This window comes from Physella acuta, unplaced genomic scaffold (genome assembly GCF_028476545.2).
Source record: "Physella acuta isolate Inbredline_101_S28 unplaced genomic scaffold, ASM2847654v3 ptg000196l, whole genome shotgun sequence".
NCBI classification, from domain to species: Eukaryota; Metazoa; Mollusca; class Gastropoda; family Physidae; genus Physella; species Physella acuta.
The window spans coordinates 604708-626321 of NW_026731715.1; the positions used below are offsets into that span (position 1 = coordinate 604708).

Consider the following 21614-nt stretch of genomic DNA (forward strand, 5'->3'; position numbering starts at 1 on the left):
AAAATGCAAAAAAAAATCGTTTTAATAAAAAGCTTTATTGTAATAGTGCACTAAAAGTGTAAAAGGGAGAAAATAGATGATTATGTAAAAATATAAGATCTATTTAGGCCTTAACAAGATACTCCTAATGCATATCACTACAGGCATGCGCATAGAAATGTTTCAAGGGAAACCACTCTTATATATATAGATCTAGGTCTAGATCTATCTTTTTAATTTAAAAAATCTAGATTCTAGATCTACTTCTCGATATAGATCGATCTAGATCTAGATCTACTCCAGTTTTTTTTATCATTTAAATTTATTGAAATTTTGACAAAAACTTCATTCCAGGATATTTTTAATTGGTAGGCCTAATATTTCTACAGCTAATATTGGCTAGATCTAATTAATAATATTACTAACTAATAAATTATAAATCTTGACTAGATCTAGATCTAAATCTAGACTAGATATAGATCTATATAATATAGGAGTATACTGAATAGTTTATAGACTAGATATCTAGACTAGGCTAATCTCTAGGCCTACTATAATATTCAATAATAATATTAAAAGCCTACCTCTACAGTACACAATTACATTTTAAATTATAAATTTATTAATCTAGATCTAGATCTAGATCTACTAGAATCTAGATTTCAAAATCTAGATATTAGTCATCTAAATCTTAAGTTAATAAAGTTAGTTTAGTTGGTAATCTATCGTCTTTTAGGTAGATCTACGTAAAATCGCCCACGGCTAACTAATCTAGATCTAATCTAGATCTAGAAATCTAGATCTAGTAATGTACGAACAAGTTACCTTATGTGAATAGTGATAGTCTAGATCTAGTGCTAGATTCTAGATCTAAATCCTCCTCAAAATGTGAAATAATTATTAATATTTAGATAGATCTATTATTTAAGGAGTCTCCTGCTTTTCACATTACTAGAATCTAGATCTAGTCGTGGGCGATTTTACGTAGATCTACCTAAAACGACAGATTACCTTAAATTCATTAAAAGCTTGTTATTAAACGTTTTTATATATTTTTTTCCCAGTACAAAAAAAATTAAATAGATCTAGGACTAGATATAGGGCCTAGAGAGTTTCATGACTAAAAACTATTGCTCACCAAATGAACATGATGAGCATATAATAGTGCGGAAAAGTAGTAGGACACCATACCAATAATTAAGAAAATTGCAATTAATTTTGTAAAAAAATTAATTGGTCATCTTAGTCAAATTTGATATCAGATTGGGGTGTTGGGAAATGGCGAGGCGGTAAACTGCGAGAGGGGCGCGAAAACCGCTATCTGCGAAAATTTTACCGCGACCGATTGACTGTGATATTTGATGCAGATTCATCAAAGACGTTTCGTTTACACTGTCACTAGACATCAGAGTTTCTTCCAGGCATCGCTTCGGGGGAAGAAAATCTACCGCCACCCCCCCCCCCCCCCCCAACCAGATGGAATTTATATAGTAAACATACACTATTAAAAAAAGTCTGGAAGAAACACTGCTAGACATTCTGATGATTTGTTAACTTCATTATCTTTTGTGTCGACTTCAAATACTACCTTGTTCGAAATACCGCAGACGATAGATCAACTTATTTCTTTTGTGTGAAACACCGTGGCCGCCTGCCGCCACACACATACAGATCTAGATCTACATTAATAATGTTATTGTTGCAAAAGTAATGTTGCTTTATTACGCAGCAGAACGAACCCCGGTGTGGCCTAAACCAACCGGCGGATTTGTTGCATTGAGTTAAATGTAAACTAAAAAAAAATATATTTAATAGGTCAGGCCAGGGGCGTAGCGAGACGGGGGGGGGGGGGCGGACCACACCGGGTGACACCATTTAGCGGGGTGACACCAAGGCAAAAAATAGCAAAATAATTAGAGAAAAATGATAATTCCACTTAAATAAGTGGTTAATTAGAGTGTTAAATAGTCTTTTAAGAGCAAATTTGACAAATCCCGACAAGGATGGAAGGGGGGGGGGTTCGAAACCATGACGTAAACCTGCTAATGATAGAGAAAACATGCTGCATCAAGATGTATTTATCTATAGATAAAAATCGTTAGTATTATATTAGCACAGTTTAAAGCAATCGCTGTCGGAGGAGGGGGTGAGTGGGGAGAAGTTACATTAACTCAACGTTGCAAAATATGCCTGAGGTAAACGGTTTGGTTGAGAATCGTAATAACGTATGTGTTAATCCATGTATGGGTGGGGGAGTTAAAAAATTAAATACAAAATATGTGAATACATACACATGCGTATACATACTTACTTGTATAAATTCAAATTTGGCAGGCAATAGAACACGGGGGCCGGTACCGGTTGGCCGCAAAGTCCACGAAGAGAGGGTCAAAACTGACCGGCGCCTTATATGAGCTATATTACGAAAAAAAACTTTTACCAAACGACCCCCTTGATATTTTGTGAGGTCGTAGACCGACCCTGGAGGGTAACGAAAATACATTATTCCCTTCGGATAAACCCGTTAAGGTTGTTAGATTTGTCTAGATACCGTATTCTCATATATATATAAACAATTGTTTATGAAAAAGTAAACAAAGACTACGTCATTTGGTATGTGTACAGGGGAGGTAACGTTTTAAGCAATAATTTCTAAATAATGCTTTTACTATTCAAAAGAAAAAACAGCATTTGTTTAAATAGATATTTTGTTATAAATTAAGTTATGTATTGTACTGATTTTGTAAAAGTTTATTCCAAAATTGAATCAAAATCAAATATATTATTTGATTTATACTTTTAATGAAACCTTTGCAGTTCTAATAGCCTAGCGAGTAATAAGTTTGCGAATGCTCCACCAATGGTTGCATCATTTACATTTACTCAGACTGTTCAAGCTTAGGCCCTTAGCACTCCACATAACAGCCAATCACCAATTAATTAATCATTCAATTTCTCCAAAGTTTTCTGAAAACTTAAGCGAAGCTAGGCAGTATGCCTAGTATATATATATATATATATATATATATATATATATATATATATATATATATATATATATATATATATATATATATATATATACGGGGGGTGACACCATTATTAATTAAGTAATGAGATTACACATTTCCTGTATAATGTATTTTCCCACGTTTTCTTTAACTTGCTTTCTCTGTTTGTGTGTTTGTCTTTCCAATCAAATCTTGCGATCGAAATTTCTGGCACTTCCCAGTTAGCTAGCGCGCTGAAACTTTCAGGGAAGCTTTCTTTTGGATGACCATTGAATATTCAATTGTTATTATTACTAAATTGATCAATGGAAACATTTTATTGAGCATTTTAGACCGCTATATAATCTATATATATAATTCTCCTCTGCTAGCCATTAGAAAAAAAACCAGCGACGCGTACCTCGCGCGCAGTGAAGCGAACGATCACATGTCGCCACAGGCTTAGGGGCAGAGAATTTAGCTTGAACTTTGAACCGAGTTTAAACTTACAGGAGCGACGCGTACCTCGCGCGCAGTGAAGCGAACGATCCCACTTCGCCACAGGCTTAGGGACAGATAATTTAGTTTGAACCGAGTTTAAACTTACACGAGGTAGGCCAGTTTGGGGGAGACGATATGGTCGAGTGGTTGGGCACACGATTGCTATCCCACTCGACACGGGTTCAAATCTATGTGTTCTAGTCAGTAACGAGTTGTCTTTTTACGAGTTGTCTTTTTACGAGTTGTCTTTTTACGAGTTGTCTTTTTACGAGTTGTCTTCGTTTACCCAAAAAAAGTGAAAAGATAAAATCGATAGCAAGATTTTAATGCAAACAAACAAAGACTAAAAAGTAGAAAATAATAATCATTAAAAAAGTTTTAAAAAACCCACGTTTTCTGATTGAACTAAAAAGTAGAAAATAAACGCTATACATCACAATAATGCAAGCGATCACTCTACTATAAGCGATCAAAAACGTGGGGCGCCGTGATTTTCTTACAGTTTCTAATACTGTTGACTCTCTACAAGCTCCCTAATAAAAGTCAATAGTATTATCTAATCAATAGTAATATAACTTTTACTTCGGCGCCCCACGTTTTTCATCGCTTATAGTAGAGTGATCGCTTGCATTATTGTGATGTATAGCGTTTATTTTCTACTTTTTAGTTCAATCAGAAAACGTGGGTTTTTTAAAACTTTTTTAATGATTATTATTTACTATTAAAGAAACAGCTGCGTTGTTTCAATACCACCCTCTCCCTTTCTTGAATCAAACGTTACACTTTTGACCACAACCAGGTTAGTGGTTTTTTTTTTTTAATTCAGTGGAGAAGAGGGGGAGGGCTGTACACTCATTGAAACCGAGCAAAAAATAATTCACCGAGATATTGACCTTAAATGACGTTGCGGCATGCGGGTATACTTTTTTTCCCCTCGAAAAAACAAGGTAGTATGATATTAAGGTCGCGCTGTGTCTTGTCACGATGTAGTCTTAATGTGTAAAAGTGGGACGGCTCAACATGTATACCGACCTATGTTTAAGTTTTTATATGCAATGACTGTGACCCCTCAAAAGGCGTTTTTTTTTCTCTCGAGCAGATTAGAAAACGTGAGCAGACGAGAAGCATGCGACAATGTTTAGAATTTTGAATATCTAGGTATAGATTTTAAAAATATAGTCTAAAATAATATTCTCTTTATGAACCCCGTCGAGACGGGTTTTTTCTCCCGCTGACAAAAAAACGAGAGTGGGCGGTCATAGGATGTTAAGATTTTTTAATATAGAGATCTCTAATAGGGTCTATATATATATAAAAAAATCAAAACAATTTTTTTTTATAAAAAAGAAAATATAACGTTCGTGATATATCAGCTTCTTTAGTTCATAACTAAAATAAAATTAAAAAAAAAAAACATGAAACACATTTTTTCACTAATTGTGTCTCGCTGTTTACCCGGGATTCCGCAGGTATATCTCGCAGTTACCGCCTCGCCATTTCGCTTTTCGTGCAATTTCCCAACACTCATCAGATTGCATTGTCATAGGGTCTAGACCCTCGTGCAGAGTTAGAAGTGCTCGAAATTTCGCTTGGCAGTTTCAATCTATGACAACAGAGGAAGCGAGTTAAATAAAAGGAAAAAGAGCTTCACTTCATTCAATAAATATCATGTAATGTAACTATTGTAACTTTTCTTCACTTACTCTCTTCACAGTTTATCAACAAGTTCAAGCTAACTCCTTCTGTAGCTTCACATAACACTGTTAATGCTACACTTCATCCGTTAACTTAACTTAATGAGCTTCTCTGGACTTTTTTTTTTACCTTAAACTTAAACACTACTGTACTTTCGCTGAAGGATAATTCTTATCCCTGCATTATTTTTCCCTGATCTTTGCCTTTATTGCCATACTTCCTCACTTTCAATTGGGGGTCGTCCATACAGAGGCGTAGCGATGGGGGGGGGGGGGGGGGGCGACGACGACATATGTCCCCGAGCGCCGACCTTAGGGGGCGCCAAAATGGGTTGGAAAAAGTAATCAAAAGTTTGAGGGGGGTGCAAATCAAAAGTTTGTCCCCGGGCGCCGGGAAGGGTCGCTACGCCTCTGCGTCCATAAATGTCACTCTCCTATGGGGTAGAGGGGTGTTCGTGATTTTGTGATGATGTGTAATGAGGGGTCAGATTGTGTGATGTCACACTTTTACATTTTGAAATTCTAGAAACTGAATTTCAACCATCATTTTGCGTGTTGTAAATTGTAATGGAAATTAATTAAAACGCTGTGTTTTGACAGAGATCAGTCAATATTTTAAAAGAAATGAAGATTGACATCATTAACCCCATGCTGGTCATTAGTAATAAAACACATAGCAATTTTACTTGTCAATTTCACTATACTGATATATTTAACTTTTTTTTTTAAATTTCAGGCTGTTTTATTTGTATTGACTTCTACTCACAATGAATGGGCACTTAATTCCTGGAACTAGAATAGCAGTTGACTATTTTAATATAAAAGGTAGTAGTGACAAATACATTCATTTTTTGACTCATCTTCATGGTGATCATACCATCGGGTTAACACCATCATGGAGAAAGACAATTTATTGTTCTGAAATCACTGCATTACTCTTGGAATTGAAATATCAGCTTCCCACAGATTTGCTAGTGGTTCTTCCACTTAATCAAGAAAAAACAATACAAATTTGTTCCTCACAAAGCTTTACTGTTACAGCGTTTGATGCTAATCACTGTCCAGGAGCAGTTATGTTTTACTTTCAAGGAGATTTCGGCAGTGTCTTTTATACTGGCGACTTTAGAGTTTCCTACAATGTCCTTCAAGACTGCCGTCATTTGGCTGAAAAAATAGATTTGATGTTTATTGATAATACATTTTGTAGTCCAAAGTGTATTTTCCCCAGTCGGGATCAATGCTTTGATGAGATTCTAAACATCATAAAACAGCATTCCAATCATCAAGTTGTTATAGGTGTTCATAACTTGGGCAAAGAATCCATGCTGGCAAAGCTAGGCACTATTTTAAATGAATCTATAACAGTTTCACCTGATAGTTACAGGATTTGCCAAATACTTTTTTCTACCAATGTTTTTACTACATCCTCTATGTGTTCAAAGAAAAGTAGATTATGGACCATCTCATCAAATAAAATAACTCCAGTGTTGATAAACTACTTAAATAATGAGACACCTACTATTGCTATAATTCCAACTGCTATTTTTACAGGTAATTACTTTATTTATTTTATTTAATTACTATTTTTATAGCACTCGCTAAGACAATAATAACAGAGGGGCTAGATGCAACTATGTTACAATGTTACCTCCAGTTTTTTTTACTCCTGCAAAAAAGGGTAAAAAACAATGTACCATTCAGAGACAGATGAAGTAGAGCTTTTCTGTATTTTTGACCTCAGCCTACATAGGGATAGTGTAAGCACTATTCCTACCTGCCTTTTTTTCCCTGACCAAAGTCAAGTATGTATCAAGCTGGTTAATTATTTTCAGGTTCTTACAGGCTGGGCTGTACAATGTAAATCAAAATTGAGACATTAATGTGCTCCATTCTGTTTAAAGTAGCAGTTAATATAATGTGAAATAAAATACTTAAAAAAAACTTTTTGAAAAACCACGTTTTTCTTGTGGACTAAAAAGTAGAAAATAAATTTTTCTTTTGTGCTTCCTCGAGCTGTGCAGGTTCTTGTGATGACTGACAAAAAACGTGGGTACGTTCACCATCAAATTTCCCGACCCATCTGCCCGACCCACGTTTTTTGTCAGTCATCACAAGAACCTGCACAGCTCGAGGAAGCACAAAAGAAAAATTTATTTTCTACTTTTTAGTCCACAAGAAAAACGTGGTTTTTTAAAAAGTTTTTTTTTAAGTATTTTATTTTCTCCTTTTTAGTCCGTTGCTACACATGAAAAACGTGGTTTTTAAAAAGTTTTATATATAGTTTATTTTCTACTTTATCTAATGACTTGATTAAGTATGTCTTGACTAAGTGTTTATGAGAAAGGGCGTAATTTAATTAAGCCTGCATGCCGTGACCAGGATTCGAACCCGGGTTGTCGCGGCCACAACGCGAAGTACTAACCACTATACGATCACGGACAGCGCGCTCACATCGATGGGGCCGAAGTAACTGTGTCAATAGGCCTCCAGTCTTGTCGGTATGTTTAGAAATCATGTCCTCGATTTTATGGTCCTTGGGGCGTAATTTAATTAAGCTAATTTAGGTCTCTAATTGCTAGTTTTTATGATTGCATCTGAAATTGTTAGGCGAAAATAGCCTGCATTCCAAATTTCAGATCTCTAGAGCAATCAGAAGTGGGCTAATTTTCGATGTCAATTTTAACAACAAACCCACAAACAAACAAACAAACGCGAAGCTGAGTTAAGAAAAACGTGTTAAAATGCAGTGGTTTCTCAGTGCAATGTCAGTTCTATTTATGTTTAAAATTTAAATTATAATATTTACATATTCAAAAACGTAAACATCTATATTTTGCATATATATTTATATATATATATATATATATATATATATATATATATATATATATATATATATATATATATATATATATATATATATATATATATATATATATATATATATATATATACAATGTATACTAAACTGTTTTCTAATACTTAAATAACTGTCAAAATTAATTAAGTATAATAATTAATAGGCCTACTTGCTTTATAATGAAGTTAACAAAGCATCTATGTCAGTGTACAACATAATGTTTATTAGTGCACGATATTTTGCCTTTTCTGAGTCAAATGTTTATTACATTTTTATAATAATTAATTTCATTACTTTCAGGTGTAAAGGTTCCTTTTGTAAATAAAGGAAAAATTTTTATTGTGCCATATTCTGATCATTCTTGTTACACAGAGCTACATGAATTTGTGGCAATAATGAGACCCTCCAAAGTAGTACCTATTGTTACATCAACTAGAGGACCAAGAGGCCACGATTTGAATGAGAGAGTGGATATGTCTTGTTTTGATCAATTCCTCTTCAGAAGACCTTCTATGTATCTAAGAGACTTTAGTGTAGGACAAAAGCAATGTTCTTTTGAAAGAAGTACTCATATAGAAACAAGCAGAATACAAGCTGTGATAAACAAGAAATGTGTTCCTAAGGAACACTTGAATGTAAGACAGTGTTCTATCAAATCTACAAACATGGTAAGAAGGGATACATGTTCTCAAACTATTAGGAAAAAGGCCAGGGTTTGTGTGAGAAAAAAAATAAAAAGAATTGTTTATGATGAGCATGTATCACCCAAGTCTGCAGAAATAAAACTTTCTGCTGCGCTTCTTACAGAAGGGAGTTGTGACAAAATTTATAGTGTTCTGGAGGCTCAAAGTATTCATGCTTCAAACCAAACCCCTCTTGAATTAAAGGATGGTCATTTGTATAATAAACTGGTGCATAAAAACAGTAAGGCATTACAGAAATCTCAGCAAGAATGGTTGGATGTAGTATCTGATTTGAATGTTCTTAAACAAGAAATAAAAGAAAGTACAAACTCAGAATTCCTAGAGAATATCCCAGAATGTGTAGTACCACAAGTTGATACTAGAAGTTCTTCAACTTCCAAGTTAAATAGTGCTGAATTAAAATCAACCCTAAGCACTTATAAGAATCTTAGAACAGAGCACAGAAAATTTATCAACCTTGTGCAATCATTTTTAACAAGTTAATTTTCACAAAAGCTATTCATCAAGTTCAAACTTAAACCTAATCAGTTGTGTGTGGTGTATACGTTTAAAATAAAACTGAAAGAAAGAAATGAAATCCTATTTATCATTTTTTACTTTGTAGTTTAATTAAGAGGGTTTTAAAGGAAGTAGGCCTACATATATCATATACCACTCTTTTTATTTTTCAAATAAGCAAAATTGCGAACACAACAATAGTTGTAGTTTTGTAGTTCATAAAAAACAAAGGCAAAAGGTGTCGCTGTAAGAAGTGCATCTGGTCACGAGGAGAATGACTAGAGACTATGTACCTAAAAAGAATGAACTGTGTACTCAGCTTTAGAGGGCATTGTTAAAATAACTTGTTTGCTGTGTGTGAATAAAGTGATGGTTCCTTTTTCGTAAAATTAATTAAAACAAGCAAGAAAGTCAGTCCGTAATTAAAACAGGGATATGACCTTCCCCTAATTTTTCAGTTATACATTGAAAAACTGGAAGTAGAATAAATACCATTGGAGTGGGATGCGTACCGCACTGAGTGGCACTATGGTGAAAGTTGTGAAATATATAGAAGAAATATGCTTTTTGCCAGTTCAATTAGTGATTAATTAGAGTTTGTCCATCTATATTAATTGACTAGATAAACATCTTTACTATTATTAACTGTGCACACTTAACATATCACCTGGGGGATGTAGAGTGTAACACTTACTACAAACTTTACAGGAGAAAAATGAGGTGTTTGTTGAGTATTTTGAATAACTGATAAGGGGTCATCCATAAATGACGCTACGCTTTTTTTGACGATTTTACCTCTCGCCTCCGTCACAAAAAGCCAGACCCCACCCCCCGAAAATGACGTCACACCTCAGCCTACAACCTCCCCTCAAAATTCCAGTTTACTTTTTCTTAAAACATCGATATTTTTCAAAAATCTTGTCTGAACTCTGTCCACAAAGAGGTTTTTTTTTAATAAATTCCTATTACAATTTATTAAAACAGTTTTCTAAATCGCAAAATAATGGCTAAAACTCTTTTTCTAGCATTGCTTTTTTCAATACAAAAGTGTGACGTCACACCATCTGAACAACCCCTCCCCCTCATCACACCGTCATTTATGGACGACCCCTAAGTTAATCAACTACCAGGGAGGGGGGACAAGGAAATCTAATAATGTTCAATGAAAACTATGTCTTTTCCACATGAATTACTTGGTGGATTAAAATATTTTTTTCTTTTCTTTTTTTCCCGCCTCAGACATGTAATTTACAGCGTCAGTTGTGTGTTCGCTTTAGTATTACAGTTTTCATCATCGGCTTGTGAGGACTGATGCAGATTTACAATAGTAATATTTCTTTCTTGTAGCCTACTTTCATTTATTAAGATGGTTTACTTATACATAGATCTAATACAAAACGTCTACTAAATATGAAAAAAAAATAAAAAAAACAACATGAAAATGTAAATGTGTAATTAAATGATGATTCAAGGGATTTTTTTTCCTCGGCGTGGTGGGCTGAGGGGGGGGGGGGGGGGGGGATTTGGGTTTTTTAAGTAGAGCTGAAATGAATTTGGGATTACAGAGAATTAAAATGATACAAATTTTAAGCAATCGGAAAATGTATGTTATTACAATAAGACACATCAAAGCAAACATTCTTTCCTTTCAAACTTCTATATCTATACAGTCCTCAAACAGTTTTTTTTTTAAAAATTCAATTGTTGTAAACATTTAAATCAGTAATAATAATTTATTTTCATATTTTTTTCGAAGGGTGGGCTGCTGACAACCGACCTATTGACGCCACTGATTTTGGGTAATTGAAAATTGCTCAAAAGTGATTACTAATTTATGAAGTCAACACGACCATTAGTAGCTTGCTATATCTGAGAGACGATTATATGCTCTGTGAAAGCAACTGTCCGTGACAATATATTTTACAGATGATAGCAAGGTTTTAATATTGTTATCTCACATTGGTCTCAAATAATTTTAAAAACTTTATCTGCTCTTAATAATAGCCTTCAATAGATGGTCCAACACTACAACTATATTTGTAAGCTTTCTCGTGAACAACAGTTCAACACAGTAATAAAATTAATAAAAGGCAGAATTTAAAATATCCGTGTTTTACTTTCTTTAGTAAGTTTTACATTGCTAGTTATGTAATTACTAGCCTTCGGTACCCGTTACCCGTGAATTATAGGCCTATATATTTTTAATGTTATATATATATTTGAAAATATTCTCTATATATAATTCTCTTCTTGGAGACGACAGAAAACACCAAGCCGTAAGCGCGCTCCCTACCACCCCCACCCCTACATGGTCTGGTGAACTGTGGTTCACGCTAAATGTTTACAATCGTAGAGCCGGGTTTAGTGACGGCGATTAGGGGCAGATAATGTAGTTTGAAACGATTTTAAACTTAGGGGAGATAACTAAGAGGAGTTTGCTTTCAATTGGGGGGGGGGGGTATCGTCCTAAACGACCATCAGATAGTGTTTTAAAGCAAATATTTTCAGTGGCAGCATTGGTACTGTCGAATTCACAAATTATGAATTACTGAAAAGTAGAAAATAAAACAACTAAATAGCGGCGTATGATACGCCGCGGGTCGTTAAGGACGATACTACCCCCACCCTCCATTCTGATTGCTTAGTTCAAATATTTTTGTCTTTTCTTACAGAGGGTATTTTTTTTTAAATTAATTACACCATTTTTTTCTAATCTTTTTAGAACAGCTCAATATTTTTATCTGTTAAATGTAAAAGGTCACGTGATCGTAAATTTCGTCGCCAGTGTCAACAATATATGGGTATAGTTTAAAGTTTTAAAGAGAACCCCGCCAAGTTCATGGATGGTTTGGGTTTTAGGGGAGATATTTTGTCCTGCCACCGCCGTTGTTGTATATAAAATGTGCTCGGCTCCAAAGATAAACGACAACGTAATCTAACCTACTTACGCTAAAGTAGGCCCAGGTCAACATGTGTTCGTGTAAATCTGTACACGTCTGAGCTGCAACACAATAGTACTGATAGTTCCTTCACATTTCAGTTTAAAGTTTTTATTCTAAATCCCACTTGGCAAACCAACAATAAAATATATCGATGCAACTGCCATTAGTACTTTCATTATGTACTGCCATTATGTACTTTCAGATACATCAATGTGCTGACATGTGTAAACTTAACAAGTGTAAACTTTGTACTGTCGGGCGCATGATGCACAAAATGACACTTTGATTAAAAAATACTTTGCCATCTTTTTCGTCCTGGCGTGTGTAATCGTTTGATTAAATTGTGGTTGCAGGTTAACAATAGGCTGTTGCAACAGGCTGGTTTATACATGACTCGTAGCTTACAGTAGACAACTAGTGTACTACTTGGAATACTAACTCATGTAAAGTACGTCTGTTACTATAGGTAGGTAGCCCGATTACTCAAGTATTACGTTACCAAAAAAAATCAAAGTAACATTTTACGTTCTTTAAAAAATGTATATGTACCAAAATAAGATTTTTTTTTTTCGATGGCTACGTCGTTGAACTGATAATGGATGTTATACTAGTTATGGCATAAAATATAACCCAAATATATATATATATATATATATATATATATATATATATATATATATATATATATATATTTATATATATATATATATATATATATATATATATATATATATATATATATAATGTGTGTGTGATGTGTGACCAAGTGATATTATTTCTTTGTTGTTGTTTGTATGTAGTGTGCTTCTCGATTCTATCTTGCCGACAATGCCAAATGTGTCAGCTGTGTGACGTTCTTTGTTAGGTTTTGTGCAACCCCTTCTTGAAGCACTCAAATGCGACAGAGGTGTTTAATCTTAGTACACAACAGTTCGTTCTGTCTCTCGTTATTTTAACGCCCGATCGTTCTCTCTGCGTTCCTGTGCACATACCCAAGAGTAGCGCTGCTTGTATACACACCAGACTCACACAGCTGTACATCCGGTAAAGTCAACAACTTCTGTCAAGGTCAAACTGTTCTATTTCGGTACCACCAATTACGTAATATTTCGTATTGGTAGATCCATCTGTATACTGCATGGGCTACAAAATAACTTGCTGACATCAAGTGTCACGTCTTGTTAACAAGTCAAATTGAATTTTAGTCACCCCAGTTAAGAAGCATCTTGTTTACGTCACAGTTACAAAATAGTTCGGTACGATTTTTGGCTTGACCTTGTCCTTGTTGACGGACAACAACTACGCTGTTATCAATTGTGGCGTTAGTAAGTTTTAGTAGGTCCCAGAAAGATGCGAAAAGGAAAAAAGCGCAAAAACAAAAACCGCAACGGAAAATAGCGCAAACAGAAAACAGCGCTAACAGAAAAAAGCGCACACAGAAAAATGCGCAAACAGAAAACAGCGCACAAAAAAGCGCAAACAGAAATTTGCACACACTTAAAAATACGCCAAGAGAAATTTTAGCACAAAGACCTATATGAACTAGATGACACATTTATACATGACTGTTATGGCTGCTGTGAGAGTGTCGTGTTTGACCTGACGCGATCTACTACCATTTAAAGAATAACACAAACATGTGCATTCACATCACAACGATACAGGCAATAATCGCTTGATACAATGCCTATTATTTTCTTGGTCAATATTATTCAACTACTATTCTCGTTTAAATAAACATAAAACTATTCTTGATATCGGCATTACACGGAGTATCTCTTACCTTCTCCCTAGTCCGAACTACCTAGCTTGCATACTATAACAACCCGTTCCTATCGCAAAATTTCACTCTCTTTCATCCGCGTCATCAAACATGCATTCTTTATATATCTTACACCAACATCCGTTCGCACCAAAATACCAAAATACAGTGATGTATTTAATCTTATTTCATCATGACGCACCTACCTACCTATCTACCCAACTACCTACCTACCTACTTTGCGCTTTTTGTTTTGCGCTTTTTTTCCGTTGCGCTTTTTCCATTGCGCATCTTTTTGGTCACCGGTATGGTGCGATTTGGCGCCCATGGCTCTCCCTTGAACCATGGTGCATATTTTCGTTTTAAAGAGTGTGATAGAATATGGATTAAAAGTAGTATTGTAGTCGTTCACTAAATTGAATCAGGCGCGTCCAGTCATCAATTTTTGTAACATTGATTGCGTTCCAGCTTTACACTATAATAATATCTTTAATCAATAATAATTCATTTAATCTTAAACAGGTTTAAAACGTGATCATGGTAATTTGGGAACTCCTTGAAAGTCACACGGCAGTGAGCACTGTTTGCCTGGGCGTCATCGCAGTCACCATTGTTGCACTGTTAAAACAACTCGCCACAGTATGGCAAACATTTCGATACTTTCAAAGTTTTCCCGGCGATCCAAATTTTTCTCTATTGTATGGAAATCTTCATAAGGTAGGCCAATGCTTATTTCCATTCCTACTAATATGGCTACAAGAAAAGCTCGTAAAACATGTTTCTGCACACTACAATCACGTACGTGAAGTTGATACACATCACTTGTAGTAAAAAGTGCTGTAACAAAATACATAGTGTTAATCTTTAGCGTAAATACGTCCAGGTTCGTGTCACATGACTTTATCCTCTTTACTCCTCATGTCACAATATGACTTTATCCTCTTTACTCTTCATGTCACAACATGACTTTATCCTCTTTACTCTTCATGTCTCAACATGACTTTATCCTCTTTACTCTTCATGTCACAACATGACTTTATCCTCTTTACTCTTCATGTCACAACATGACTTTATCCTCTTTACTCCTCATATCACAACATGACTTTATCCTCTTTACTCCTCATGTCACAACATGACTTTATCCTCTTTACTCTTCATGTCACAACATGACTTTATCCTCTTTACTCCTCATGTCACAACATGACTTTATCCTCTTTACTCCTCATGTCACAACATGACTTTATCCTCTTTACTCCTCATATCACAACATGACTTTATCCTCTTTACTCTTCATGTCACAACATGACTTTATCCTCTTTACTCCTCATGTCACAACATGACTTTATCCTCTTTACTCCTCATGTCACAACATGACTTTATCCTCTTTACTCCTCATATCACAACATGACTTTATCCTCTTTACTCTTCATGTCACAACATGACTTTATCCTCTTTACTCCTCATGTCACAACATGACTTTATCCTCTTTACTCCTCATGTCACAACATGACTTTATCCTCTTTACTCCTCATATCACAACATGACTTTATCCTCTTTACTCTTCATGTCACAACATGACTTTATCCTCTTTACTCTTCATGTCACAACATGACTTTATCCTCTTTACTCCTCATGTCACAACATGACTTTATCCTCTTTACTCCTCATGTCACAACATGACTTTATCCTCTTTACTCCTCATGTCACAACATGACTTTATCCTCTTTACTCCTCATGTCACAACATGACTTTATCCTCTTTACTCCTCATGTCACAACATGACTTTATCCTCTTTACTCCTCATGTCACAACATGACTTTATCCTCTTTACTCCTCATGTCACAACATGACTTTATCCTCTTTACTCCGGTTCTTGGCTCTTGATTTTGCAGTCTACCGTGACCCCGGCGATCTACATCTCTTCACGATGGCCGCTCCTTCAAGTCTGTCACCCTCTCGTCTTCCCTTGGGGTCCCACCCACCAAGTGCCTGAATTGTCACATTTGTGTGTGCCCCACCCAGCACGCCGTCCTCCTTATTTATATTGTCATGGGCCCCTCCCTTGTCCTTCTCCACAGGTCTATGATAGACACGTTGTCCTGACACCTCCATTTTAGAAGATGTCTAAGGCATTTAGAAATGAAGATCTGTATCTTGTCCGTGTTGGTATTAGGGACTTTTAACGTCTCTTTACTCCATATAACAAAACCGCTAACATTTTAAATCATCTGAATTTAAATATCTATCTATCTATATATATAATTCTCTTCTTCGAGCCGTTAGAAAACAAGCTGCAAACGCTCTCCCTACCTCCCCACCCCTACATGGTTTTAGTGAGCTGTGTTCACTATAAATGTTTACAAGCAGAGCCAACGATTTTAAACGTAGGGGGGGGGGGGGGGGGGGGGGAGGAGGGGGGGGAGGAGGGAAGGAAGGGGGGGGGGGGGTTATGGTCCTTAACGAGCTACTTATAGTGTTTTAAAGAAATATTTTCAGTGTCAGCGTTGGTACTGTCGAATTCACAAATTATGAATTATTGAAAATTAGAAACAACTAAATAGCGGCGTATGTTATGCCGCGGGTCGGCTCGTATAGTTTTATTGTGCTAGAGATGGCAGAATTTTTCCACATTGGTCGCAGAACTCTGCCTTCTGATTGGCTGATCTTACTGCCAAAATAGACAAATATAAGCCCTGACTGGGGTGGGGGAGGGTGATTGTTGGTTGGTGTATCAAAACCATTCTCATCACCTGAACACATTCCCCTAAGCCAAGTGGCACGGAAGCAATAAACCGCCACAGATTAAGTAACTACCATAAAACAATACATACCTATATATATATTCAAAATAACGCTATAAAACATGCGAACTCAAAACATAATTTGACTAATACCTCCGACACGCGAGATGACCACAAGGCATTCGAGTCTCCTGACAGCATTCTTGCGTTCGTTGTGAGTAGGTGGAATTTTACCTGCTTCTAAAGCCACAGAGACCGACAGGAAGTACATAAAATACTACTCACTTTTAACTAAGAAACATTAGTCGCGTCATTTCTTAACAACATTAGCTAAAGAAATCGTCCATTATACGTTAATACAATGGATTTCTTTTTTTTAAGGGTTAAACAATGTACTATCTATCAACCAATCAGGCGAAAATCCCTCCGATTTACGTAGGGAAAAAGTCGCCCAACCCCCTCCCATCATATAAAAAGCTGGTGAGTGGATTTTTACCGGTCACTGATTCTTTAGGGGTTTTGTTTGCTGTAGGCCTACATCATGCGTTAACACAATTCGTTTCTTTTCTAAATCTTAAATGGTTTGTCTACTCACAAACCCGGCGTAAATCCTTGCGATTTTGATGCCGAAATGTGCTACCCCCCCCCCCCCCCTGCCACTCCTCCATCATAAAACTTATTTTTACCAGCCAATGACACTTACAGCCAAAAGGGTTTTAATTTTACCGTATCAAGGTAGAAAGCACTTAAATTGGTGTGTTAAGCCTTGTTGTTGTTTATTTCTTAACTTACACTTTAAACTGTGAATAATTGAAAATTACAGCTTAAATTGAACATAAAAAAATTTCTACCCCTTTTAGCGCCCCTTTAAGGTTCGGCGCCCGAATCGTCCTCCACCCCCCCCCCCTCCCCAAGGAGTTATGTTTATTGAGATATTCAAAATGATAATATCCTTTGTATGTAGGCCTATTATGTTATGTTCATTAAAATATTAAGACTAATATGAACAGGGAGTCTAATGATTGTATGAAGCTGCTCATGCATATTGAAGCAAAAAAAAATCGGCGAACTATTTCTGAAGCGTTGGCATATCACAAATTAATTTATTAATATCAGCATGGTTCAGAACATTCTCTTGTATTAACATATTTGTACAATAATGACCTTTGTAAACATTTTTTTAAATACTTCACACTCTTTTGACAGAGGGATACATTTCAAAGTTAATATGGCGATTGTATTTTTTTTAAATCAAACTATTATCTATTGTTTTATAATGCACGACTGCATATTGATCGTTTTGTCGTCGTCATATGTAATTTTGAATGGTCCCCTCTAAAATCTGCTTTGAGTTTGAGATGTTAGTGGAACATTACCATTAACTCTGGCCTACATGGCGAATTCATGTTTACAACCGCAAAAGGACAATGCTGCAAGGATTTCTTACTCTATATTTCAGTAGTTCTCACTTTATACTTTTATTTTCACTACAGTGTCGTATGACAGGCGAAATTTTTATTTTTAAAATGTAGGTTTTGTTACATTCTTAAATGTCTAGATCAGTTCCTAAGGATATAGTTTCATGGAAACTGAGACTCCTGAGAGTCCGTGCGTTCGAAACAGGCGAGCGAAATTTCGACCACTTCTAACCGACCGTTTTCTCTTTAACTTGGCACATATAAGTAACAAACAAGTTAATTAAAAAAGTCTAGTGACATTTATGCGCAATTTCCTTATGTTATCTAAAAATAGCTCTGACGTATAATGCTGGGGTGCGTTCAAGCTAGAAGAACGATCGGTTTGTAGGTGTTTATGTAATTTTAAAATTTGTGACCGAACGAGAGGATATTTTTGAAAACTTTCTTCGGCAATATTGTTCTAAATTATAGCAGGAATCGATTGGTACATGTTTCAAGTCGCTAAGTGGTCTGGTTGCCGAGATATGGGCCAAAAACTGCATTTTTTTGAGGTTTTTTTGGCTTTTCCTGGAAATCCATGAAAGAAACCCGGAATTTTTATGGCCTATGTTCATTCTCGTAACTTGCTTAACATAATTGCTTTTGGAACTAGTCATCGATATCGCTTCGTTGAGGAGGAGATACGACTTAAAGCCCGGACACACATTCATACATCCATACATTCATTCATTCATCCATCCATTCCCAGAAATGACGAGTTAATAAACGCAATTCTCCAGAATGGAAATTGCGCTAAAAAATTATTACTGGCAAACAGAATGACCTAATAAGATACGAATTGGAAAACATCCCTATGAAACATTGTTAAGAAAAAGATTAAACTACAGAAACTACACAACACTAATGGCGTCATTGATTTTAGAGTAAAAATAAATAGAATTAAAAGTAGAATGTCACAAATGCTACACAATACTAAAGACGTCACCTTCAATACGATTCGCTTCACATATCGTCCAATTTTAGAATATGAAGAAATGAACTATTTCATTCAAATTTGATTTATATCTATAGATCTACTTATCAAAACGTACGCTATGAAATGTATACAATTTTCCAGGCAAAAAATAATAAAATAAATTATTTTGAAATACAACAGATATACAATTGAGTAGCCGGGTTTTTAACTGAATCGTTTAAGTCACTTAATCAGCTTAGGTATTTAATAAGGTGTTGTGTTGACTAATTATGAATATAATTTGTAATAATTGATCTAATTCCTATGCTATATTAAATGGGTCGAATTTTTTTTAAGCTATTTCTTTTTCTCTAATATCGTTCACTGTGTAATAAAGCACATTACTTTTTGACCAATTACTATAGTGTACTATACATTGTGGTCGATCATAAATTCTCCTATAGATTGTATCGACCATCAAGTCTATTTTAATTTTAGTGCATTGAAAAAGTGTTGTTGTTTTTAATTAGTGCAGAAACGCTTGTCTTTATAAATTTTAATTTTTGTAGCTTCCAAAAACAGGAGAAGCAAGATTAGCGTATGGACGATACAACATGGATGTAAGACATTCTAAATTTGCACGCATGTGGATTGGTCCATTTCAGCCCACAATTGTCGTCTACCATCCGGACACAGTAAAGGTGATTCTAAAGTCATCGGGTAGGTTTTTCCTCTTTTTTCTTTCTAAGGCTTTCTATGTCCAATTGAGCTGAAATTCGACACAGTGGTAGATCTAGGATGACAATGGAAGAATAAAAAAAATTTAAAACTAATTAAACTTTGGTTCGACGCCTGTGGCAGCCTCCCCACCTGCCCGCCCCTAACCACGCTTCTGTTAATATCAGTGGCGTAGCGAGGTTGAGTGTCACCCAGTGCGGCACCTAGTCAACCCCCCCCCCCGTAAGAAAAAAAATATATCGATATATATATATATATAATATAAATTGTGTGTATATATATATATATATATATATATATAATATAAATTGTGTATATATATATATATATATATATATATATATATATATATATATATATATATATATATATATATATATATATATATATATATTGTATATATATTGTATATATATATATCATATATATATATATATATATATATATATATATATATATATATATATATATATATATATATATATATATATATATTCCTCAGGCATATATATTGAAACGTTGAGTTGATGTAACTCCCCCCCCCCCCCCGTCAACCCCACGGTGATTGCTTTAAACTGTGCTCAGATAATGCTAACGATTTGTATCTATATTCGGTTATAAATTCAGCTGGATGTTGCATCTTTTCTTTATCATTAGCAGGTTTACGTCATGGTGTCACCCCCCCCCCCCCCCCGCTCTCCTCCACTCGTGTCGGGATTTGTCCACTTTGCTCTTAAAAGTTGACCTGTTTTTGTGACCTCAGCATATGAAGGGATAGTGTGGTCAGACCCATGCTCAGCCGAAATAGGTGTTTTAAAAAGACAAAAACGTCTGAGGTGTGACGTCTTTTTTAATGTTCGGTCTAGATTCTAGATTTAGAATCTAGATAGATCTAGATCTAGATCTACAAACTACGGCTAAGGACAGACGAAATAGGGCTTAAGTCTAGTTTATCCGTGGCTCTAGATAAATTCCTTGTATTCTTGAATTAGATTATCTGTGTAGCTAAAAATGAAAGATTTATATCAAATTGGAACCTAATAAAAATAGCAAACAGACAAAATCGTTGAAGCTATAGCGGACAGAAAATTTAGCTTTCAAATTCGTTAAACTTTTGAATGGGCAACATGTTCTTCCGTGGAAGTCGCCAAGTTTGTTGTGAAAATTAGTAAATGAATCAAGTGACGTCACTAAAAACAAAGTACTTGTTCTGAACTTTTATAATTAAATGGGTGTTTCTACCAATAAATATATCAATAAATAAATTATCGTATTTAAATAAATTTGTGAACAACGTTTTGGGAAAAAAGAACATTATTCTACACTAACACTCACACACTCACTCACACATACACACATATTATATATATATATATATATATATATATATATATATATATATATATATATATATATATATAGGGTAAAGCAGGGCACTAAGAGCCGTGTGGTATTAGGACTCAGTCTGCACCCCACTCCACAAAACCCCCAATAAAACTACTAATCTAATCTACTTCTGCGGTAATAACCACAGCTGTTTTTTGATAACAGAGAAGCAGAGAATTCTTTTTATATAATTTATGACCAACTTGGCACAGCTGGGAGAACATGAATCGGGAATTAATCCCACTGCTCTTTCCTCTTTCTCAGAGGGTGACCCGTCAAAAGAGCGCACGACAAAAGAGCGCCGACATAAGAGCGCAAACAAAAGAGCGCCGACATAAGAGCGCACTAATTTGCCGACAAAAGAGCGCCGACATAAGAGCGCAAACTAAAGATCGAAAACCCATATTTAATAAATAAGAACAAGAAAATTAACTCATATCAGAAGG

General features: G+C 35.2%; 2 protein-coding genes across 4 annotated transcripts in view; both read left to right on the forward strand.

The window, feature by feature from the left end:
* The first annotated feature begins 205 nt into the window (after nucleotides 1-205).
* LOC131936944 (5' exonuclease Apollo) lies at nucleotides 206-9314 on the forward strand. Of its 2 annotated transcripts, XM_059294085.1 has the most exons (4): nucleotides 258-347; nucleotides 4940-5140; nucleotides 5901-6715; nucleotides 8325-9314. In XM_059294085.1, exons 3-4 carry the CDS (start codon nucleotides 5932-5934, stop codon nucleotides 9209-9211), a joined length of 1671 nt encoding a protein of 556 aa, XP_059150068.1. In that variant the 5' UTR covers nucleotides 258-347; nucleotides 4940-5140; nucleotides 5901-5931; the 3' UTR covers nucleotides 9212-9314. The 2 variants fall into 2 exon arrangements, with proteins under 2 accessions (XP_059150069.1, XP_059150068.1); XM_059294086.1 differs by lacking the exon at nucleotides 4940-5140 and having other exon boundaries at nucleotides 206-347.
* Nucleotides 9315-12221: 2907 nt separating this feature from the next.
* LOC131936945 (cytochrome P450 4A24) overlaps nucleotides 12222-21614 on the forward strand; it is a 41073-nt gene continuing 31680 nt past the window's right edge. The window contains exons 1-4 of one of the 2 annotated variants that reach the window (XM_059294088.1): nucleotides 12222-12240; nucleotides 12522-12634; nucleotides 14453-14647; nucleotides 19614-19764. In XM_059294088.1, coding sequence (XP_059150071.1) covers nucleotides 14468-14647; nucleotides 19614-19764 — 331 coding nt within the window. In that variant the 5' untranslated portion in view covers nucleotides 12222-12240; nucleotides 12522-12634; nucleotides 14453-14467. Of the gene's footprint in view, nucleotides 12241-12379; nucleotides 12635-14452; nucleotides 14648-19613; nucleotides 19765-21614 lie in introns of those variants that run through there. The other variant, XM_059294087.1, reaches the window with a different exon arrangement.